The sequence below is a fragment of the Python bivittatus genome, unplaced genomic scaffold (genome assembly GCF_059951505.1).
Source record: "Python bivittatus isolate LINGU-HERP-01145 unplaced genomic scaffold, Pbiv_v1 ctg000980_np1212, whole genome shotgun sequence".
Lineage (NCBI taxonomy): Eukaryota > Metazoa > Chordata > Lepidosauria > Squamata > Pythonidae > Python > Python bivittatus.
This window is the reverse complement of record NW_028277125.1, coordinates 36,489,822-36,515,204: the sequence shown is the minus strand read 5'-3', so window position 1 is coordinate 36,515,204 and position 25,383 is coordinate 36,489,822. Positions and strand designations below refer to the sequence as shown.

Sequence of the window (25,383 nt, the reverse complement as noted above, 5' to 3'; positions counted from 1 at the left end):
ACTACTATGCAAGCACTATACTAGTTGCCTGCCCTAATTTAAGATGCTGGCATTTATCTGTACAGCTCTAAATAGTTCTGAACTAGGATATCCAAGTGAACGTTTCACCTAATACTGTCTGCTCCACAATCTGAGACCTGCTAAAGAGGGATTGCTGATGGTCCCTCTGTAGAAGAGGTGTGTCTGTTGGCAGACCTTCTCCACAGCAGCTCCAGAGGTTTGGGAATCAACTGCCAACAGACCTGAGGCAGGCCTCCTTACTTTGGACTTTTAGCTAAATGCAGGTTTACCCCAGCATTTCCTGAAACTCGAATGGCTCCATTGAAGTTGGTTTTAAATGTTTTTACAAGGTTTACATTTTAATATGTTACTGTTCGTTTGAAATCTTCATGCCATTTTGTATCTGTATCATTGAAAGCCACCTTGAGCATCGTGAGCTGGTAGGGCAGTGCATACATCTAAATAAATGTACGTCATGAAACTCGACCTTTATTAGAATCTTCCCTGGTGGGAATGTACCTCTTTAATCATGGCTAATATGGATTAATATTTATTTCATTTGCCATATTCACATGACATGTATGAAACTTCGGGAAGCATAGGGTACTTTTCTCCCCCTCCCCATGCAGCTTTTTCAGACTTACCATCAGTCAAACTCTAAACAACCACTAGTTTGGATATATTTAATAAGATAACAGATATTTAAGGTTTGAACTATAAGTCCGAAACCACTGTAAAAAAAGCCACACTTAGGAGATTAACAATGGCAACTTACTTGCTCTTTTACTAAGCATATTGGACAAACCCACCTTCTCTTGATCTAATCTGGCAGAACTGCCTTGTTATATTTGTCCATTCATGCGTTAACTCAGAGGACAATTATTATAGTTCTTGTCATGGTGCTTACTGGTTGGATAGACAATGTTTAAGAACACTTAATGCACATGTTTTCTTGGGATAGTTCTGTAGATCTTGGGTTTTTCTAAATCTGCTTCTTCTATGTACATTTTATTTAGGGCTACTGAGAGTATTTATGGCAATTGAGATCTCACAAAATGTAGCAGTGTGTACTGCTTCTGTTCAGGAGCTGAAATATGCCATTTTCTCCCACCAAAAATGGTATGTCTTTTCAGAATATGCTGAATATAGTTTTGAGGGGTTTCCCCCCCACTTTTCCCACCCAACATATATATTTCTTCTTCTATAGTGATGGACCTCTCAAGTCCACTAATCATCCCTGCATCATTTTGGCTTTATAAGGACTCTCCTTCAACAAATATATCAGCATATACAAATATTCTTTTTAACCTATACAATGTTGGAAAGAAGTAAAGACACTGTCCAGCTTTCTATTCATCAGAATGGAACTAAATTTCATGTTGGGTAAAACTGGTAGAAGGAAGATTAAGAAAACAGGCCAGATTCAGAGTCTTCAGAGAAAAAATCCTGAAAAATCCCCAAATGTATCCTCTTAGGAAAGGCAGTTAGTGGCTTGGAATATTGCTGATGCCTCAAATCTAAGCTCCCCTCCTGACCCAGAACAGAGCTATTATTAAGTGATTAGAAAGAGTTCCAGAATTCATGCTCTTCATGCTCTCTTTGTGTTTTATTTAGTCACAATAAATCAAGCCCTTATCTCATTATATACAGAGTTCAGATTCTGTTTCAGGGGTCTAACACCAGAAGCCTGAAGCTTTGCTCTTCTCACAAATTTCAAGGATGATCTTCATTGCTAATCCCACTCCCATTTACCAGCATTTTGCACAATGTAGTTAAAAAGTAGAAAGAAAAATAATGGGTGAGAGTATCTTTCAGATGTTTATACACTTCATTGTGTGTACACCTTTCTTTATTTGCACTTAAATATCAAAGCAGGTTTAGATTTCCTCCTGTCCCAGTCATGCTTGTTATCATATATAGGATATAATAGGATTTTTTAAAAAATCACACAATTTGCCAACTGCACCTCACATTAAACTTTTGTACGCTCCATTTAGATCTTTTTGCTGATGTATTCTAAATGTGGCAGTTTGACGTCTCCTTTTATTTAACGTAAGAGTAGTTTTTTTTAAAAAAAAACATGATCTTATATTTTGGTGCCTCAGATGCGAAAATGTAAAGATGAGTATGTAGATCGGCAATCTATGTTACACAATCCCAGTTTAGTTTCCTCTTAGACAGAAGGTGATATTTAAACTAAATTTCAGTATATTGGAAAACCCCCTCCCCTTCTTTATTTAGCAATCATTAACCAAGAATTTAGGATCCAAAGTGTGAAGAACACTGTAAAAATCACAACTAGAAAACACAAAAGTAGTTTACATGAAAAATTCAGGGCAGAGTTTTCCTCTTGACAACAGTTCCAAATCAGCTTCCTTGTTTTTAATGCATTAAAAATGTGACACAATTTAAAAACAACAAACTGAATGGCAAGTTCTTCCATTGCTCAGCCTTATGAACAGTTCTATGCAAATCTGAAAATACAAAAGATGTTTGGTGCAAGACATGAACTGAAAAAACATTTCCCATTGCTGGAAAAATGTTGAGGAAAGTCATCTCATTACTTCTTCCCTGTATCTGTTGTGTCACTGAGAAGAAGATGGAACTTCATCTGATAACTGGATATCATCTTTCTGGCAACAGCACAAAGAAGATGGCCTTCAAGAAGTGGCCAAAACTACAAACGGCAGCCACAAGCCAATGAGAGCGAAGATTAGGATCAGTATTCACTACGCATTTTGTTATGTCTGTCTGGGGTAGGGGGGAAAAAAAAAGAGAATCAGCAGTTTTACATATTGACGTCACATCCTGACTACTAATAGAGTTCTGTATGATTCCTGCCAGACTGTTGGTGAAGGATTCATCTCCCTGTCAAAATCCCTAAAACATTTCCATAGAGCTGGGCTTTGGAAAACCTGAATAAACCTCCAGCTGGAAAACTTTTCTCAAATGTTCTCTGCAAGCCATTGATTCTGATCACTGCCTAAAGCAGTCCTAGCCTACTAGATGAAAAGTGGGTCAGGATATCAAAGAATGGATGGCCCCACCAACCGTTAGCTATTCATTTATTTATTAAACAAATGTATATAGCCATCCATTTACCAGAAGGAACGTTTGGCCTCCTATAAATTCTTCCTAAGGCAATAGGATTCTTGTCCAAAAAAACCCCTGTCCATGCTTGCCCTAGAGCTTTTCCCCTACAATCCCACTTCTGAATACTACCTTAGAGATTTAAATTTTCTGTGGGGGTACTATGGACAGGTGCTAGGGAGCATGGGTGAGTGTGCAGGTGCTGCAGGGGTTGCCTCAGGCAGGCAGGTGCTAGGGAGCACGGGTGGGTGAAAAAGTGGCAGGAGCTGGAGCAACTTATGATTTGCTGCCGGCTTCCCCATTGACTTTGCTTGTTGGAAGCTGGCAGGGAACATCAGAAATCGCAGTCATGTGACTACAGCTCGCTCTGTCGTAATCACGAGCCAGGTGCCCAAGTGCCCAGCTCACAATCACGTGACGGCGGGGATGCTGTGATGGCCTGAACTCCAAGGACCGGTCGTAAGTCCCCTTCATTCAGTGCCGTCGCAACTTTGAATGGTCATTGAACAAGTGGTCATAACCTGAGGACTACCTGTACCTCTTCAACCCTTTGCACAGAATCAGCCCCACCTTCTTGTGCAGCATTACACTATTGTCTGACCTCCTAGCCACTGAAAATGGCAGTTAGAAAAAAGGGGGGTGGGGGGTATCTCCCCAAGCTGTCACAAAGTATCTGCCCAATGTAGAAAGGTACCCCTGATATGTATATACACACATCAGGTAACTAATGACTGGCCAAGGTTTCCCATTGCATCATTATTTGTCTCTCTTAAAAGCATGAAGGCTAAATTCGTGTAAAAGATTATAACAAGTCAGCAGCAGCGAATTAAGCAAGTGGGATGAGGCTCAAAACTTAAGGGAAAGGCAGCCACAGTCCCAATGGGTTAGACCCACAGCTATATGGAGAAGCTAATATAGTCAGAATCCTTCTGCAGAATTGCAGGCCAGGGATGGCAAGAAGGGCTGACTGGGAAAAGCTTTATTAAAGGAGATCTTTGTCCTCCTGCAAAATACCCACCTACTTTGATTCCTGCCAGCAACAGTTCCAGAGTTTGCCCCCTCATGCTTTTGAGGAAGGTGTAACTCTACAGGACCACTTACCCAGCCTCCTCTCCTCTTCATCCATGTCACCAAGGTCTTGCGTACAAACTCTCCCAAACAGTCCACGATGGTATGGACCATAGCTGGCTGGGCATGTCTCACACAGTCCACAGCGAGGCCTGCTGCCACGGCATAGAGAGATGCAATCTTACCCCATGTTATTCCTACAGGAAGGGGAGAAAAATCAAACATAGTTGGCCCAAAGCTGGTGGGAAAAAAGCTATATCCTGTATGTTTTTAGGTAACCTCTTCAGGCAGGCATTTTTGCATTTGGTATTGTTCTCTCTCCTCATCCCACTATCATCCCACACCAGACAGCTGAGCATGGATAGGCATGCAGACATCCATCTGTACTAAATAACATGTACACGTCATTTATTTTCACATAGTCTGACCCAGGCTGTAGACAGTATAACCACTACTCACTATGGAGCAGCTGTCGGATGATATTCAGTGCCACTCGCCCAGCTGGTACATTAGCATTGTCTACTTTGCAGGCACTTCTCAGGGATAGGCACTGACTGAATAGCGACAGTTGGTCAAGTTCAAGAACAATCCTTCAAAGGTCCCAGTTACATGAGATGCCATTCACACAATTATGGAAACGACCTTATAAAAGTATACATAAATGTACATAAGTCTGTGTCTCCTGCTTTGGGTCAGGTCTGGATTGCCCTCTCCCTCCCCTTACCTGCTTGCTCCAATAAGAAGTCTGGGCCCATGCATTTGCTAGGCCCACTCTGGACTGTGACAGGGAGAAGAGTTAAAGTCATCAAGTTGGTTCTAGTGAGAATCTCTACCAACCCAATCCCCATTCTCACTCACCGTCTCAATTTGCCTTTAAACATTTATTCACAAAATTGCTAATTACATAAATGGGATAACAGCTGATTTGGCTTTTACAGTACTGTTGTTTTATGTAATACCACCAATTAATATTCATTCTCTTAACAAATGTAAACTACAGCAGATACACTTTTAACTTTGTCTTACGTATGAAAGAGCTAAGCCCAGGCTAAGGGCAAGACACAAGCATCTTCTAGTTAATGTAAGCCCAATGCAAAGAAGTTCAGGCATGGGTGTGGGGTTGCCAAAATAAATCATTTTGTCATTTTGGTTATCCAGATAATCTTAATACCTATTAGGTTAAAAAAAGACTAACGCCCCAGGACACCATCAGGGTACAATCGTATTTCCCCCCACAAATTCAGAAAAGAAACTATCATCAGTACCTCACAAGAGAATAGAACCAAGAAATGGATAATGTGATTTTTAAAAAAATAAATATGTAACAGAAATGTCTTTCAGAATTCTACATTCTGAAAATTTGGAACCTATTGAAGTATGAAGAATTTTGGTTTGATGTGTCAGGGCAAAAACTAAGAAGATTGTTTTACTTCAGTGGAAGATTCAATGATACCTGACTTCATAGCCACATCTACATTATTCACGCATGACTATCAATTACATGGTAATTTGATCAATATAACTCCACATCGTCAGGGTTTAATTTATTGCTTGAGTATCATCTATATGAATGGTTTTGATATTTATTAAATTTTTCTTTGTTTCTTCTTTTTTTCTTGCCACATTTGACTTATTTGCAGGTTTATTTCATTTTTTTCTGTATTATTATCATTACACTTGGTTATTGTCTTCTTTTGTTGTTGTGATTGGTTAAAAATCTATATATCTTTTTAAAGGAGCATGCCGAAGCAGTAGTTAATATCCCAGCACAGCATTGCCCAACTTCTTCTTCTGTAAACTTCTTATATAAATGTGTACGTTTGCCATATGACTAATAAAAAAGAAAAATTGGAGGCCAGAAAAAAAAGTAGAGGCTCTGTATCCCCAGAGAGTAATTTCTAGAGATAAAATTAGCTTCTGATTCTAATAATTATACTGGAAGTTCACCATTTGTCATCAAATATCTAAAAGTGTCTTAATAGTTTTAAAGAATGTTATGCTAGTGGAGGCATATACAAAATTTCTGGTCCCAGGGGCACATCAGTTGTCAGGCTGGGAACTACACAGATACATGTACATATAATTTCCTAAGGTTGCTGGGAAGAGGGAAAACCCCACCTTCTTCCTCCCACTGACCCTGCTATAAATCACTGTTTCCCCTCTGTCTCCTAGCGGGTGGGTTTAGACTATTTTTCTCCCTCTTACAGTTTCTTTCCCAGGAGTTTTTCCCAGTTCCTTAGGATGCAGTTCCTAGGAATAGAACCAGGCTTACAGACACAAGTTTCTATTCTGCTTTTTCTGCTGAACATATAATTAGCACCTTTCTTTTGACATTCTGGAGATTTGGAGCCAGTGTCTGGCCAGGAATGTGGGAGCTCATATACACAGGCATAAATTGCTTGCTACTTTGCCTTGCCTTTGCCCACCCACATACAGCAGGTGGTGGGAGCACCCGCAAACTGCATCTAATAAAAATGCCACCAGTTCAGATTCCAGCTGGGCAAAAGCTGTCATTCTTTATATAAGTGTCTTCCTAACAGCTGCAAAAAAGGAATCAGCTTGGGAAAGGGGCTCTTGATCCATATCACTGTAAGGAACCTCTATGGCAAAGCCATAAGAGAGCAGAAAAAAAGCTGATTCCGTTGGATTATTTTTTTAAGAGCAGCCAGATGGAAGCCAGCTGTTGAGCTGAGGTATGTAAATACCAAATGGACCAAAACAGAGAAAATACATGAGAACTGGTCCCTTGCTTTAGTCTCCTAGATGCTGGAAAATCTCCAGGAAACCATATGGGATAAGCGTCTGGTCAGTTTCTGAGCTCACAAAACCACACTTCCTTTCGCTGTACAAATAAACCTACCCACTTGATGATCAAAGTGCACAACTTTCTACTCCAGCCCAAAACAAACTTGTGATGGGCTGTGTTACAAGAAGGGGGTAGGGAGGGAAAACTGAACTAGCATACGTTCCTCTTCAGTGTTGCCACCTTCTCACCACTTGCAGATGGTAGTAGTCAGTATAACATACTGTACTAATTCCTGGATAACCAAACCATGTTTTATTGAATTAGCCCAACTGCCTGGGTTTATTCAAGTAATAAACCACAAACAAGTCAACTGTATTTTAATTTAGCACATTCTGTGAATCCAACTAATGTTTGAATTCAGAACTTGGTTAATTTAGCATCACTTGACAGAGGGCATATCTGCATGGCCAACTCCCTATGGTGAGTATGGGCCACCCATAGCTCTGGAGGACTGGAATAAATGCTGTAAACTTCTACTGACCTCCAACTTACCATGAATGTAACTTCTGCCCATGTTTTCCTGAAAATGAGATTTTCTGGCTTGTTCCAGCTCAAGATTTGCCTCTTTGTTCTAGGCAACCCCCTTCACTTTTATTGGTGACTGTGTAGAAGCAGGATACCTCCGCAACTAAGTCAATAGTTTCCATGATCTACAATGTCTTCTGGAGCTACCTTTACCAGTACTGTAGTCCTCTAATTGCACATTGGTTATAGCACTTATCCAGGATGCTGCTGCTCTGAAACCCAGCAGTATACACCGTTTATTACTATTTTTCTTTTCCTCAGCTATCTACTTTTCCATTGGAGTTTTGAAAAAATAATAAATCCACCAGTGGGCTGTTTCATAATTTTTCCAGACATCTGAGATAGAAGAGTTTCACTTCCAGCTCCCAAATAGCCCATCTGATTCATACACATATTTTTATTTTTGTATGTGTATGTACAGCTACATATAAAGGCATCTACAGCCAGTAAAATCTGCCCACTGAAAGGAAGTGTTTCCTGGAATGGAAAGCAGGGGGCAACAGCAATCGGGGCCATGCTAGCATTCAGCTCCAGCTTCACTCTTACTTTTAAGGGTAAAAGCTAACTCTTATCTTGCTCTATTTAACATTAAGCAAGTAAAGCAAAGTTGGGACAATACATTCAATGGACCTAACAATATGCAAGCTTTCCAGTGCTAATAGTTTTACAGAACTCTTCTTGAAACTTATATTAAAAAGAGAGAAAGAAGGTAATAGAATTTAGGCTCAAAGTAAAATAACTTCTATCCATATTCAGTGTGATGATAAGCCAGTAAAAAATACACTGTCATTATGCGTAAGCATTGCTTATAATAGTTTATAAAACATGAAAAATATGACAATTTGCAGGAGCCCTACACTTTGCAAGTAAAATCAGTACTATTGTCTTTTTCATCCCATTTTAAGGCATACAGTTTTAACACATTTTTCTATTAATTCTAATGTCAATATAGATGATTGTTTTACAATTATATAAATCTTTAGCAGTTTTTTTAAACAGAGAAAAATTACATTCTGGCGGACGACACAATGAGAAGAAAATAGCAAGGAGAGGCCTATAATAAACATTCTGTTCCATCACTCTGAGTCTCAGAAAGGCCCTGTTTAACAGATATAACTTACATGGAGGTCAATAGTCAATGGTTTATTTTCAATAGAGCTTTTTAACAACCTAGAAACCCTTGCCTTACTTGTATCTGGTACATCTTAAAAGTCCCACATGAATCATTCAGCTAGCAATAAATGTGATGGCAAATGCTAGTCATTTTGGGGTTGGCAGTTTGGGTACAAGAAGATGGAAAATAAGTCTCAGTCAGTGTTAGTTTGGAATGATTACTGTTATCTTTCATCTGTGCTCACAGCAGATGTAGGGAATACCAAAATACATTAGCAGATAGAAAAAGAATGTGGAACATCATCTCCAGATAATCAGGGAGAAGTGAGGCTGGAGTCAACTCCTTGCTCCTTATTGGACAGAGAAGGGCAGTAGCAGACAGTATATGTACTTTCACTTTAAAATAAACACTGAACAACTCCACACAGTAGTTTATACAATCTCTTGCTTATAACAGAATGCAGTTCCTTTCCACTTCTTCCAACTGCCTCTTGAAGTAATTGAGGTTGACACCCCAAATGAACAGCCATATGAAAATTGCATTCCCTGACTTGATAATTCTGGGTCCTTGAAGTTACCTTAGATTAAACCTGGCTTGTTTGGTTTTGCCTCTTCACAGAAACGTCTGCAGGTTATGGTTTTTGATGATACTCTGGCAGACACCCTTGCCTCCTCATGTTATATGAGCTCCACAAATTGCACAAATCCAGCCACAAAATGTCTATTCCCAGTCATAAACTGTGTTTGCAAGACAGTTTTGTCTGTGTGTGATGGAAACTATTAAAGTGACATTAAAAGAATATCTCTGATAGATTAACCTCTGGATTTAGATAAACCTGCTTTTTTTCAATCGTCACTTAAGTTGTGACAATTAAGCAAAACATTATTAAATGATGGTTTTGTACTGTGATTTACTAAGGAAATATTTTTGCTTTCTACCACTGTCATTCCCACAGAGAAAAGATTAGTTAGGTAAATGAGAAAATATATTATCCATCACAGAAAATGACCATCAACTGAGTGTGGAAATTAAGTTTATAAAAAAGTTAGCATGTCAGCCCTTTTAGTATTCCTATATTAATTTAAAAAAAAACATGTGCAGCATATTAGCAAGGCAACTTGATGTGTTATACTGAGGTTCAGTTGGCATAACTACCTCCCCATTTATATTTATATTTATATTTAATACCATAAATTGGCACATCCATTTTCAGAGACACAAGAGAATGACCATTTACATTGTGAACAACACAGTAAGTCCTGGACTACAGTGAAAGAACTAAGTGTGTGCGTGTATGTGTGTGTGTTTGAGAGACAGCGAAAGAGAGATGGCATCACTTATGAAATGTGTCTGCTATGTATAGTATGTGAGCACAAGCCACTAAAATCCAAAGGCAGACCTACCCACCTTCCTTTTTACTGAATACAAAGAGGAAGACAAATGAACGCCATACCTGGGAGATTACTCTACCATGCTAAGCTCACTGTTTGAGAAATATGAGGTGTTTTGCTCCTCCACTGAGACCCAAACTTTCATTTCTTAACAGAGCCACTGCCTTATTATATTTCACATAATCCTAGACAAATGGAATAAATTACGCTCTGTTCAACAAGGCTAAACCTGCTAAGCACACACAGAGTTTCAGCTTTAATCTTTTTTCAGAAGTACCAAACACCTCCCTCCCTCAACAACCATAACCTCCCACTTTCTCGATAACATTTTATCCTCCTTTGCTTGTTATGCAATGCAACCCTTCTGACAAGTGAGATATAAAAATGATCCCTCTGTTTTCAAAGAGGCACTGAAAAAAATTAACACTATTTTTAAAAAGTGTTTCTTGGTTTCTTTAAAAAATATGGCCTATGTGAACAAAACAACTGTGTTTTTGATAAGCATACATTTTGTTAAGTTTCTAAACTGTATATGTGCGTGTTCAAAGATTCAAGAAAGCCTTAAGTACCTTTGTAAGGAAAGAATGACCAGTGCTAAATCAAAATGGTCAAGTGGTATTATGGTTTGGTTGGTGTTTGATTAGGATTGGGGAAGCCCAGATTCAAATTCATCAGACATGAAGCTCATGGGTGATGTTAAACTATCACTGCTGGCATTCATGCAATATGCTAAGCCACATGGTACTTTGGTTTAGTATCTTGTTCTAACATGGAAACTTTGTGGTTTTAACTTTGTGGTTAACTTAACTTTGTGGTTAAATGAGATGCCATTAATCACAATGCATAACTATGTTGTTGCTTTTAAGCAGCACCAGCTACATTGTCCAAATCCAAGACTACGGGTTGGCTTATGGTTAAATGGCCACTAGATCTCTAGAAAAACAACATAACATGCAGGAGTGGCAGCAAAATGGAGACTCCTCTGCTCCATTTTTTTGTTTTCACACTTACTGTTGAATTAAATTGCTACCCACCCAACCTTGAGTCAGCATAAAACTATACTGGCATGATATTTGCTGCCTCTTTTGTTGATTCCTACCTTGACTCTATTGTCTCTGTTCTGCCCAACAGTGCTGACCTGGTTTTGTGTATAAAGAGCATAAGAATTAAAATGATAGGTTGATTCCTCTGGCTTTGCTGCCTTCCCTCTTCTGCACATCACCAGCTAACAGGAAAAATATCCACTGATCGTGATGTTGCAACAGGAATGAGGTGGCTGCAGGACCCTGTTCCCCACCTTTAAGTTCCTTCCTTTGCCTTTCCTATGCCCCATTCTGAGTAAAGTGAAAAAAAACAAACTGGATCAAGTCGCAAAGGGAGTAGCACTTTCACTTACACTTTCTCCTGTCTTCCTTTTCTTCCTTTATAAAAGCAACAGTCTCCGCTTCCAGATTCTTCCATGCACTTCTTGGAGGCAATGGAGATAGAATTGGTCCCCTCATTTCAGTGTTAAACTATTTCAACCTGTTACATCACGTTTCTTCACATTTCACACACTACTGTACCCAGCTATCTAGGTAGACAACAGCAGAATGGCAACAGAGGAGGCTAGAAAGGGATCCATAGGGAGAGACATGCCTACATCAGTCTGAAACAGCCAATAAGCACATTTCCGTTCTTACCTGCTACTGGTCACCTAATTTTGTCCTGATTATCTGCCTCACTAGATAGACCAGAACAGGAAATCAGCCTCTTTTGCCTAGCTAACAGTTTCTGCATATCTCTGTCAAGATCATCTTCTTTACTCTTTACACCAACATAATGAATGGTGAAGCATAACAGATTTTACACACCATACATTACAGCTGTCATTGGATGTAGTCATCTTAAGGGAGAAAACTCTACTTGAATGTATCAGTACAGCAAAAGACTTAAATGTGCCTCACTCATGAGCTAGGGATGAAATGAGAACAACATGGTGGAAACACAGTATGAAAAAAATGCTAGCATGTTTGTAAATAAGTCCTGTGGATATGTAAGCATTAATATTTTGAAAATAAGGGGATTGTGTGATACTAGCTTTCCTGAACCCCAAATGTAGTGGCTTCATCCAGGATGAGATAACTGCAGTTTTTTGTTGTTGCTTACAAAAAACTAAAATCAGAAGTGATAAGGATTGGGTGTAGCAAACCATGGGAACCTTCAGTTTGTCTAAGGTTTGCTAAGTCAGTACCTTAACTATGATGAACACACAGCTGTATTTAATATGTTATGTGGATGAAGCCTTTATGGGTACTTCCACACCACACCATTTTTACTACTCATAAAGATGTTTGAAACCAACCAATGATCATTTTTCACTTCTGCAGTCCTCAAATGCTGAGGATACACAGGGATCACCTTGAACCAATCACTATTCCCCCCAGATGACCCACAAAAAAGTGCAAAGAATGACAGTGAATCTCTACCACTCCCCATGCGCATCCCTATGATGGAAACAATGCAAGGGAAGGTTCAATGTATTTTGTAAAGAAAAGATATATATGGCGACTTGCCTCTGCTGCATTAGAAAATACATGAAAATAACAACAACCTTGCTGGATCAGATCACATGCCCATCTACTAGAGTGCTCTCTATCACAGAGTGGCCAGTTGGATGTATTGGTAAGTTCCCAAGCCTAGACTAGAGAGTGATGGTCCCTTCCACTGTTGCTTCCAGCAACAAGAATTTAAGACGTGCTGCCTGTAATTCAGGAGGTAGTAAACAGGAATCAACATTAGTAGCCGCTGATAAGCCTGATTCTCCATGAAATTGTCCAGTTTTGTTCTAAAATCACCCAAATGGCTATCATAACACTGATAGTAAATTTCACAGTAATCATATGCTTGTGAAAAAGTATTTCCTTCTGTTCGGCTTTGAAATAGCTCTGAATGTGAAAGAACAACTTATCAGCCATTTTGCAACTGCTAGCGTGCATGTGGGGGAGACAAACTCTCAACATTGCAGACAGTCCTCAGGAAGCCAACACCAAATTTTTATGGCAAGGAACAGCATGCCCGGGAACTAGGAGGCTGATAAAGTCCATGATTTCCTGCCAGTGAGAAATAGACAGTACACTACCTCTGCAAGGCTACAGTAGCATTTCAAGATTAGCTTAGTTCTGATTTCAGATAAGTTAGTGCAGAGCTAGGGAAAAAAATCAATCCCACTCTTAAAACCACCCAGTGTCATGCAATCAGTCAGGTGTGGAACTGGTTCCAAAGTGACACAAAACTGAGCCTCTTTCACAGTGTTGGGATATGGACCAAAAAAAGGGAGGGGCAAAATCACAAATGCCAACATGAGTGTCAGGAATAAAGACAAGAAGCTCAAATGATGATATTCCTTGATTTTCCATATGGACTTTTTCTTACTGCTTTCTGCGCCATGAGAAACAGTAAAGCAAAGTTCATTCTGCAGCCAAGAGCATGTGCAATATCACAAACCAAAGAGAGGAGGAAAACAGATCTCTTTGTAGCAAACACAGCAGTTGCCAAGAATGTATAAAAATACAACACTTGACATTAAAGAGGCTCCCTTTCTGGAAGACAGAAAACAGGGAGAGGCTAAAATATTTCCTCACCCCACGAGGCGTAAGAAAAATGTACATTCGGCTTACATGAAATCATTAGTGCAACATTCATCGCCAATTTGCTTAAAGCCAGTATCCTTTGCCAAGTGGGATCCACTCCCCAGGCTGACCTGCAGCATGCTATGCCCTCCACACCTTGGTTTCTCTCATTCCTCTTTCCTTTACCCATATTTTGCATTTTAATACAGCACCTGAAGAAAAAATTTGAGCAGCCACAGCCAAGAAAGCATCCGTCACCACAGTTTCCGAGTGTAGAGAGATGTTTAGCTGCCGTGCTATATTCCGATAAAGATTGGGCCTGATGTACTCCAGCTCATCCCCTGAAAAAAGAAACACACACCACAAAGTCTTTTGTACACATATAAAACACATTTATTTAAATACCTGAATTCTACTTTTCAGTTAAGACATTCAAACTGGCTTAAAATTATAATTTAAAAAATCCACAAAAATCAATACAACTATAGGATGAAATCATAAAGCTAAGAAATGTTCTCACAGAATAGCTAAAAACACAACTAAAAATGCTGGGATAAGGTGAAGTCAGAGGGGGAAGAGAGTTTTTTGGCTCCATTGAAAGGAGTTTGATTGTAGCACCAGGTTTCTTTGTTTCTATTTTTTCTTGCTTTTTTGCCTTTATTTTTTGTATGATGTTGGTTTTATATAATTGTTTTGAACTGCCCAGAGTTGTGGTTCTAAGATGGGCAGCCATGCAAATCTAAGTAAATAAATACATTCTGTTCATTAAGGGCTTAATTATATTTTAAAAACAACAGCAGCAGTAGCAGCAGCAGCAGTCTAAGTGGAGTCCTTGGTGCTCTCTGAGCTTGGCTGTTTGCTTGCAGACGTTTCATTACCCAACTAGGTAACATCATCAGTTTGAGTGTCTGTTTTAGCAGAGACAGGGCCATTCCCAATATGCCACTCATAGAAAGGCCACCCGTCTCATTATTACCAGATGGATTTCCTTTGGCAGCCTGGAGAATAAGGTCTTAATGAGAATATTAAAGGAAAAAAGAGCAAAGAGGAGACCAGTAATCTGTGCTTTAGAATGCGATACTTCCTCTGGAGATCAGCACACCCCCATTAACATCCATGCTATAAAAGAAGATTCAGAAGCCAGCTCAGATATCTGGGGTCATTTTCATGATTTGACTTTTGTCATGGGATGATACATAGTATGGGATGCCTGCAGCCAATCTAGAAGAGATGCAAAGTTATCAATGGCTACTTAACATTAGTACCCAAATTAAAATAGTTGAAAATGTTCTTAATTCAGACAGTTGTACAATGTTTTTTGGCAGTCAGTGCATTTGTTTCCTACTCTGGGGTGACCTCCTTAGCCTGTGCTTTATAAGTATCTACTCCCTGTTGTGGAGTCAGATACCATCTGTTTCCTCCAACCATACCAATAGATCCAGTGCGAAGAACAGCATGTTTCCCTGATTAAGATGTGTTTAACATACTACAAAGTATGTTGAACTAGGAAACTGTGATAATAATATTATCGGATGTTTATGAGGGATAATATTCAGGCAGGCAATTTCTTCTTTTGAAATTGCATATTCATATATTCATTCATAAGATACACATTCAATGCATATTCCTCTAACACATTCAATGCATATTCCTCTAATAAAAACAGTTTGTATATAAACTAAAAAAAAAAAGCTTTAAAAAAGTTCCTACAAATCTTACCAGGCCAAGGACTTGAAACTCAGCCACTGTTTATTTCTTCATCCCTCCGGTCCTTGAAAGAATTCTTTTGTGACTTTAGAGTTGACCTGTAGAGGTATTGCCCTAATGTGGAATTTACAGTACATCTAAAAGCAGACATGCAACTACAAACATGCACAGAAAGTGAAGTTTAGTCATGTATTAAAATGTATGATTAAATTAAATTATTCTGGCTTTCTTACTGTATGTGCATGTACCTGTAAGAAGTAGCAAGAAAATACAGGGCTGCCGACAATTTTCTAAAAGATCAGGGCAGCCTTTCCTACCACCGGCTACTATGCTGGGAATTCTGGTGTTTATACTCCCAACACAACAAGAGGATATCAAGCCGAAAGAGGCAAATGTACTATTCCTTTAGATGAGGCTAAATTTAACTGGCGTGAATTTTTCCCCTATTGGAAAAATGGCAAATTGCCCTTCTACTCTTATGTCTAGCGTGGATAGCAAGAGACAGTATAATCTATGCCCTAATCCTGATTTCATGTGATTCAGTAAGTGCTATTTAGAAAAAGAATTAAAAGCAACTGGATCAGGGGAGGGCATGTTAGCCTTATATTTTGCTAGTCTGGTATATTTTCTACAATTCAGTTGTATGTTTTTAATCATGTACTATTTACCAGGTTTCCTTGCTTAGGTTTTTGTTTTTAATCATCTTGGAAGCCATTCTAGATTGAAAATGTTTAAAATAATATTTTGTTCAAACTTGCCCCCAGCAACTTCAGAGTATCTTTAGAAGCGTGCTGTTCTTTTGCTTCAGATATGGCTGGAGAAATGTGATGATAGGATCCCAGACAAGATGAGGATTAACTTCTCATTGTTGAAAAAGGGTGTATTCCATTAAAGCAATCTGTCAACCTCATCTCAAACAAAACGAAACAAAAAAGATTTCCATGGGTTGGAACATGACAAAAGCTTATGGCTTGCCTGAAGCTGTGAAACATTCATCAGGCAGAAACTGTGTCACCAGTTATTTCACATTAATGCAGACATGAGATGCTAAAATCAGGAACCTTATTTATTTCTCAGGTTCCTCCCTAGCTTGACAGCCTCTCCTTGATCTCAATACTCACCTCCTGCAGGACCACAGAAGAAAGATATCTCACCCAGTAAAGGTCATATCCAACATCAACTTTCCCAACATCAACAAATATTTTAAAAAATTGGAGTGAGCACAAGGGGGCTGGAAAGTAGCCAGGGATGTTTGTTTTCTTTGTAATAAGAGAATACTTGGGGATAAATCTCCAGCTATATGAATTCCACAAACATCTCCAGACATTTTGCAAATACACTTTCAGTAAACATACAGCTCTTGTTTTGCATGTGAAAGGTCAAAGGCTCAAGTCCTGACAGCTACTACTGTAGTACAACCAGAAAATAATCTAGTTAACAACCCTCAAGAGCCACCACTAATCAATGTATAAAAAATACACCTAGACAGACCAGTGGTTGGACTTGCTTGATGAGAACCTGTTATGTCCCATGCCCAGCTGCCCCCACTGTACAAACACTCATAACTGTTGCCACTTTCTATCCACTCATTTCTCTACATTGCCACTAGTTTGAACTGCCACTAGCCAGCTCTGCCACTAACATATTAGGAAAATATGGTAAATATGCATTTGTTTCTTCTTTTATATATGTTTGTGCATCATTGCCTTAGTAGGAAGATTTATCTGTATTTTCTTTTCAGCATCAAATCAATGTGAACTCCTCTCTGACAATTTCAATTAATTAATTTTAATACACTGGCTTCTATATGGAAATTGGAAGAAAGCAATGGCAAACCATTCTGTGTGCTTGCTGCCAAAAACATATCAACACGGTTATGTAGTCACCAAGAATCAAACTAAACTCCAGGGATTTTTAAATCTTAACTATATCTGGAATGTACTCCTTCAGGAATTGGGCTTGGCCATCACTATCTTTTGCAAAGAAGCCAAAATGCATTTCTTTCACCAACCTTTCATTGCTAATTATTTTTAGCATTGGTTTTTCTAGCTTTTAATATTCTGTATTTCTATTGTAATTGTTGCTAGCTGCTTTGATTTCTCAGTTAAACAGAAAGATGGTATACATATTGAATAAATAAAATAAAATTGCCGGTTGAAGAGTTTTATACTTTCTCTTTTGAAAATGTATTATTATAATTTATTTAAATTATATAATAAATAGCATCCTGGGATTTCTTATATCTGAAGGATGGCTTAAATGTTTTTTTAAAAAGTAATAAAATAAATAAATAGCTCCATATGTGAAAGCAGACATTTATTCCTCTATTTTGGTTTATGTGTTACTTACACAATCATTTGGAAATCTCATTTAAACCAACTTATGAAATATTTGGCAGAAAATGGCAACATTTGACCCTCTGAAGGGCTAAATTGTTCCATGTAATCTGATCAAAAAAGAGAAAGGAAACATGGCATATACATGCACAGGCCTGATAAGGAACCTTAGCCTTTTCTGAGAGAAGGAACTTTCTGCCCAGAGTGTGTAGAACTCCTTCGTGACATAAAGCAAAAAAGGCAGGAAATCAAGGATAGCTGCTTCTGAGAAGAAAAAACACATTTGGAGGAGATATAGCTGAAACTCCTAAGGGAAAGCAATTTGCTGTAATATAAACTGATTATTTTGTTTGGAAGAAGGCCTTCTACGATATTATGGCAGAGTGCCTGTGTCACTACCCAAAGATTTAAAATAATTATCGATACCACTCACTTTTTCAAGAACATGAATACATTTTAGCACCGATCTCCTTCTGGTGGGTCCTTTCCCACATTTTAGAATGCAAACAGCTCCAAAAAGAGAACACAGAAAGCTCCAAAAAGCTATCTCCAGGGTGAGTGAACCAAATAGCAAGCGCTATGCAGTGCAAGTATGGAACAATTGCTTATTTCCCCCCCTAAATTCACTCATACACTGATGGAGTCTGAACTGACAGCTGATGACTAACCAGAAAAGGGATTCTGAGGTCATAATGATCAGGCATGCCTAGCCTATTTGCGCACACTTGGAATATTGAGAACGTATTACCGCAACTCTCTCGCACAATGATTAATGACACCTGCTGTGACAATCACAAAACATCCACACAGAGAAAAAACAAACAAACCAAAAACAAAGCACTGTGCTGCAGCCTGCTAGTTAAATTTCTAAGAAAGGCTCTAGGATCTATTTGTGTCATACAGGCCTTACTGGAAATGCAGATTATACCTGAGGCTGCATTTTGCTCTGGGGCATGCGAGGTTCCAATGCATTATTTTAATAAAATAAAAGAACAAATTAGGGAGGACAGGGAGTTTGATGGGTCAGCAGGCACATTGATTGCCTTGCTGGACCACTATCATGCATTCATCGATAAACATTCAGAAGAAAGAGACCAGGTGAGGGAAAATTCCATGTTAAGAATTAGTAGGAAAGCAAAGATAAATATTATAATCCTTTAGCAAAGCTGTGATGCAGACAAATTGGAATATTAAGTGTAATTATTAAGAGTATTGTTTTGGTTATCACATCTCAAAAAAGGGCAACTGAACCAATCAGGGAGCTTGATCAGTGCCTTCATAAGGAAGAGTTACAGTATTGCCGGCTTTCTGGTTTTAAAAAAAGGAAGGGACACATAAGTCACCCAGTGAAGCTGAATGGTAAGACATTCTGAATAGATAAAAGAGAGTACTTTTGGGAAACCCTGTGACTTCACTGTGATTTATTATAGTTAATGACCACCAACTGAGATAGTTCTAAAAGACTATAAATTACTAGTAGTCATGGTGGTTATCTGATCTGGGGAGTAGTAGCGGCCATAAGAGTGGGGAGTAAAGGCTGAAGAAATATCTAGCAGGCACTGAGATTTTCACTTCAAGATAGATTGAGCTTTTCTTCCTGAAAAAAATAATCTGTACTGGAACATTTCTATGACTGGGCTTGCACAATGTGTTGAATCACAAACTGGAGAACCCAGAAGACTGATTTTTCCCCCCATAAACTATGTTTAATGTAACTGTGAGTATGTCATGCAAGCATAGCTTATTTATCACAAGTTCACTCAGGAGAAAGGATTTGACCTACTCTCATCTATATTATGTACAGTATCTGCCAATGTTTTAGTACTGAAATGTTTCTAAATAATTGCCTTTCTGACAACTAATAAAACATACATTAAAAAATATTAATTTAGCACCAAGTCTACTGAAGTAATTGTAGTGGGGAAAGTGACAATCATCATACTTTTTTCCTGGCACTGGCCTACAATGTAATTCCCAGTTATTTTCATTAAAGCAGTGTTTCTCAACTGTGGCAGTTTTAAGATGGGTGGACTTCAATTTCCAGAATTCCAGAAATCCCAGAATTCTGGGAGTTGAAGTCCACCCATCTTAAAGTTGCCATGGTTGAGAAACACTACAGTAAAGCTAGAGCAAGTCTTACTGAATGGGAAGGGTAGGCGGGGGCAAAATGTGTATTTCAGTGTGACTTAATTTGATTTAATTTAATCCTAATCCTAAATCAATTTATTGTACATTTCACTCCAGTCCTAACTCAGATTTAATAGCCAGGATGATTTAATAGCCAGGATGATTATCTAGTAGATACCTTCAAGATTTGTACCAGCATCTCCCACTCATTTAAATATTTAACACCAACATAACCAATGGAAGGCAAGCTTGACACTTTGTTCACACTTCTGTGCAGAAATTAATGGAGGGTTGCAGAATACAAGAAAAAAAACAGGACAATCAGACTAAGAAAAGAGATGGAAAGGGCAACAGCAAAAAGGAAATAAAATTCATTATCCCTCAAAGAACACAGATTCTACTGGAAAAGACATTGCAGAAAGAATTAAAATTGCTAGTAGCACCTCTACAGGACTGACTACATGACACATCAAGCTCTCTGGCCCTTAATAATATAACTCTCATCCTGGAGCACAGAGTTTAAAAGTGATGGAGGATGATCCAACTGCACAAAGATGTCATGGACGTTAAGCTCTTGAAATTGACGTTCTAAACTCACTTTGAGGATATCATTAATTACATTTTGGAATTTGGTACCACAAGATGTGGCGCTGGCTATTGGCTCGGCTGGCTTTAAAAAAGGGTTGGACCAATTCATGGAAGTCATATATAACAAATAATTTAATTTTTTTTGCAGTTGTTTATCAATGCCACATTCAGCTTTAGATGTAAAATTTAAGCAACCTTATGCTTATCAACATTAACATTTTAGAAATTATAGTTAATACTGACATCAACTTTTTCTTTATCCTTAAAGGTTTAAGTTATCTAAACATCAGAGTGTTAATAATCTCCAATCAACACTGTATAAATATCACTGTGCCCAAATAATATAATGTACTATTTGTGTTGTATAATAAAACAATTTAAAAAGGAAAAAAAAAAAGAAGCCTTTCAGTAGTATCACCTGTGCCTCTTGTCATTCTTTTTTTCTCTCTCCCACTTTGTTTTTGCTTTTGCAATTTGGATTATGTGTTGCTTTAATCCTATTGCCACTTTTATTGTGAGGTTGTAACTGACAAAAGTCTTGAGACTGAGGTGGGATAAAAATCAAATAAATAAATAATCATGCTGAGAAAAGCTATTTGACTTCCTTGTGTACATTATCAACACTACGGATGTTTAATGTTGGAGAAAAAAACTGAACAAGCATAAAGTCACAAAAATGTCTTTTTGTCCCCCTTCAGATAAACTTTGTTGAAGAAAGTAAAGTGGTCCCTTTAGGTATTGGCTAATAGCTGTCAACAGAGGCAGCAGATACCAAACTCAGCTCAAGAAATAAGGCCTAAAGTGACTCTAGCCAAATTGATATCTTGTTATGAATTCTGACTAACCTGTGTGGCTTGCAGCAACCATCTTAGTCTGGGAACAAAGAAGGCCAATCAAAGCTCTTTTGGAACTCAATGCAGAAAATCCAGTGCATACCCCTCCCTCTTCAGCCATACAAACAATCAATTAGGAAAATAACAATTTATTGCCCTGGCACGACACCTGAAACCCGAGAAGTCATCTTTTACTTCTGGTTCCTTAAGCGCTAGTCCTGACACAGCCCAAGCCAGTCTGAGAGTGTGAAGAAGAGACAGAAATGTGTCCCCTTTCTCCATTTATTGATATTATATCTTCTGAAACTATACCTTTGTTTTCAACAAATTGTAAAAAAGAAAGGGGTAGGAAGGCCGCTGCTGCACTCAACAAAATGATTGCACAAGCTCAAAGCAAATGAAACAGATAGCTTGTACACTGGGGTTTCTCAGCTTTGGCAGCTTGAAGATGTGTGGACTTCAACTCCCAGAATTCAGCCTTGGCAGCTTGAAGATGTGTGGACTTCAACTCCCAGAATTCCCTAGCCAGAGAAATGCTGCTGTACACTGTAGTGAGACGCATCCGTTGTAACTGCCATCAGCACATGTGGTGCTTATCACATCCTACCCAAGGAGAACTGGAAGCTAGTTTGCTGCTGGCAAGAACAGATGCAAATCTAATCGATTATAGGGAAGCTTAAAAAACATAGCCACTGAGAGACACCCCTGATATGGCGATGTTATCAAAATGTGTATTTCTACTTGATATCAGTCTCAAGACAATGTAGAAAGACTATTTTGCAGCTTAGTTGATCTCACAAAAGCCTTTTCAGATCTGAGCAATATATAAATTGCAGTATTAAAAATAAGTAAGGTTGCAGCTCTACCTTACAAGGCAAACCTCTGCATGCCACAGACAATTATTAAGCATGTCTCAAGAGAATTCCAACCAGGAAGAACTTTATATTATACATCCACTGAAGCTAGTAACAAATCATTTTTAAAGGACATAAAAGGTAGGATATCTTATTTAGGAATATAAGAGATGATAGATACAGTAGATATACACATTCATAGCCTTGATGTTGCCTTTAGTCAAATAATTTTTAAAGCATGACAAAAGCCAACTTTATTTATATATTTATTGTTTACATTACATCTTTGCTCCTCAAGCAGACATATATGCCAAGTTCCAAAGAGCATGCTGACTGGCACTTCTTTTCTCCCTCTTCCATAATTCAAGAGCAGTCTGTTTTTAAGTACTTATTTAAATATTTCTTTATGCTTCCTTAAATGTGTATTTACATATGCTGTGAACTGAAGTGAACATGGCTACATGATTGGATAGCTCTTGTGTCAATTTCCTTGGCATTCAGACCTGATGGATAAAGGAGAAGGAAACACAGCCCTTGGCCAACTAGCACTGCAAGTTGGATAAACATGTTTTCCATGGTGAGAAGATAGTAATGGTGCCTAAAATACAGGCACATAGGTTATTAATAAACCACGTACATTTCTAATGGGAAGCAAATGCTTTCAGGCTTTCAGAAACCCTGGCTTTGCTCCTCTTTTAACTGACCGCAGTGGAGAGTGGGATAGATTTTGCCATGAGATGCACATTTTGGACCCAGAGAAGAGAGAGCCTTTGTATCAAAGAAACAGAAACAAATAGAGGCCACAAATTGCTAGATGATCTTGGCATAGGGCAGGAATAAGGTCATTTTTGGTGAACAGAGCAGGGCTGTCACAGGCACAGGGACCTCCATCCCATCCTAACATAATTAGCCAGACACATTTTTTTGTCCATTTTTGCACTTACCCAATCTTAAAAGTATGCTGGACACCTCTGCTAACTTGCCAACTGGAACAGGTGAACTGTGCTCAGGCTTATTCCAGCCAATTCCAGCCCGAATGAGCCTGGAGTGAATGTAGTCCCTGCAGAGTACCTTGGCTTGAGATACAAGCTCCTTATCAGTGGGAGTCCGGTCAAACACTTCCATCACCTCTGCAGCAAAGACAGAAGAACGACGGAGCACTTCCATCCTCATCACCGATCTCCAAACATGCTGGGTGGAGTCATCCTCAGGATTTCCTTAGTGGGACACTTGGAGAGGAATCTACAACTAGAGAATGTGTTTGTGGAATCCTGCTTCACTGCAATTTTCAGCAGAGATGCTTGTTGGAGATGCCTGATTGACAAATGAACAAGAAGAAATCATCCATCTGTAATCAATAGCTATTCATGTTAGCTTCCTGGTTAAGGATATTTTATGCTGGAACCAATGTGCAGCATTATCTGATGCCTGGTTGTTCAAAGTAGCTTTCCCTAACTTGATGCCTTCCAGATGCATTAGCATTATAACTCCCAGAATTCCAAGACAGCATTAGGAAGGAACCAGATCAAGGAAGGCTGATTCAAATTAAGTTGTTTTCCAGTGGAGCTTACACACAGATTAATGTGCTCATAGTTGCAATTTCACTAGCACTTGAAAACATGGAAATAAACACTTCTGAACACAAATCACACTGCGGACTTCAGGATCTCTGCAAAAACAATGGGAGATGCAAACCCACATTTTTAGAAACTTAATTTTCTGAAGGGTGTTTCCAGACAAGGCTTTTATTATAAATCACTTGCCTTTGAGATGGAATTTTTACAGGAGGCCCAAAATACAATATTTTCATTTTGCTACCATCCTATATTTTTTCATTTCAATTGCCTTTTGTTTAAAGAAAAACAAGAAACAAATCCATTAAGACAGAAAAACTGCACAGTGCCTTTTGAGTGACGGAACAAGGCACATGAGTCTGGAAGGAACCTCACCCACCCTCTTAAAAATCAGCAGTTATAAAAACAAATTAATGGAATCTGGAAATAACATTTGAAAGCATCTTGTTTTCTGCAAAGTAGGACAACATATAGACAGGCAAACACCAGTATTCAGTGGCAATGCCATCAAAAGAAATGGGCATGCCATATTAGATCATTCACTAGAGCAAAAAATTTAGGAACAACAGTTTCTTCACCCAAGAGAATTCGTTTCTATCAATTTCATGTTTACGGGGACAGAAAACACCCAAGCCTTTTTGTCTAATTCTTGATCTCCATCTAAAATAAGATAACATGGCTACGTGACACTGTATCTCAATTCTGCAAGAATGTAAGTTTCCTCAACTTTCATTTCTACTAACTTCATGTTTTAACACACCCCAAATATTCCTTGTAGTTAGAAGATAATCTTGTTAATGGCCTTGAAAATTTAATGCAGGGACCAAGAGATACTATACAGGTTTCTTGCGGGACATAGAAAACATTGGAATTTTGCCAATGTAGCAAAACCTGACCTTTTCAGCCAATCTGTCATAGAAAAAATGGTTTTTAATCAATATTAAGAGAAAGAGGTACAACCCGAGTATACAAGAAATGTCCTCAAACACACATGCACCTAAACTGAGAGTCATAACAGCATCAAATGCCACTGTATACTGATTTCTGCAGGGACTACATGTGGCCAAAATACATAAGTTTCTCCTTGGAACATGCCGCAGGGAGTTAGAAACCTACTGAGGGATTAGACACTGTTGCTATATTCGCACATCATACAGAAACACAAATTAGCCAACCATATTTTAGCCTAGCCTGTCCTGCAAACCCAGAACCATGAGAGGTTATCCATGGTCTGCTGTGCCATGCAAACCTAGAAAATCAAATTAACTGATAAACCATAATATAACACAAATATGGCTGTTTTACAAAACAGCTTCTGACAGGGCACTGTTAGTCTTACCCAATCTGCTCTAAATCAATAAAAAAAACAATAGCAAGGTCCATCCATAAAATTTCCCAGCGATGTACCTTTCCAAGGCATTTCCACTCCACAGTGGTTTGCAGCGCAGAGGATTCCTTACGTGCTCTGCTGTAGTTAGGGAGAGTTCCTTGATTCGCCCTGCTGGGACCAGGCTGGGCAGAGATCCCAAGGATTCTTGGTTATTGAAATCCCACAGAAACGCCTAGTTCCTCCAGGAAACTTTGAGCCGTTGTTCTTTCTGCCTCCACGAAGCTTCAGAGATACCAGCACCCGCTCGATTCGCTCCGAGGGAAAAGACCTTCTTGCTATAGCCTTGTAAGGCAAGTGAATTAGCCAGGAGGAGGAGGAGCTAGAAAGAATCCGCCCGCCCCTTTCTCCTGCCTCTTAAGGAGGCACCGG

At 38.8% G+C, this 25,383-nt stretch overlaps 1 protein-coding gene across 4 annotated transcripts; it reads right to left on the bottom strand.

Moving 5' to 3' along the window:
- Positions 1-1,587: 1,587 nt before the first annotated feature.
- On the bottom strand, positions 1,588-25,289 carry BOK (BCL2 family apoptosis regulator BOK). Of its 4 annotated transcripts, none has more exons than XM_025174547.2 (5): positions 25,032-25,288; positions 22,995-23,364; positions 13,818-13,946; positions 4,192-4,355; positions 1,588-2,747 (listed from the first exon to the last, which is right to left on the bottom strand). In XM_025174547.2, the coding sequence occupies exons 2-5, from the start codon at positions 23,221-23,223 to the stop codon at positions 2,742-2,744; spliced, it is 528 nt and encodes a 175-aa protein (XP_025030315.1). In that variant the 5' UTR covers positions 23,224-23,364; positions 25,032-25,288; the 3' UTR covers positions 1,588-2,741. The 4 variants fall into 4 exon arrangements, with proteins under 4 accessions (XP_025030315.1, XP_007440510.1, XP_087988467.1 ...); XM_007440448.4 differs by having other exon boundaries at positions 1,588-2,751; positions 25,032-25,287; XM_088132341.1 differs by having other exon boundaries at positions 1,588-2,751; positions 25,085-25,287.
- Positions 25,290-25,383: the final 94 nt, after the last annotated feature.

What these genes read in the sequence shown, in the direction of transcription:
- BOK (XM_007440448.4), bottom strand. Translation starts at nt 23,223, where the DNA reads ATGAGGATGGAAGTGCTCCGTCGTTCTTCTGTCTTTGCTGCAGAGGTG. An exon ending in CAGCATACTTTTAAGATTGG is followed by an intron (nt 13,947 to 22,994) that starts GTAAGTGCAAAA and finishes TTCTTTTTTCAG; the next exon opens with GGGATGAGCTGGAGTACATC. An exon ending in TGCTCAAATTTTTTCTTCAG is followed by an intron (nt 4,356 to 13,817) that starts GTGCTGTATTAA and finishes CCCTTCCTGTAG; the next exon opens with GAATAACATGGGGTAAGATT.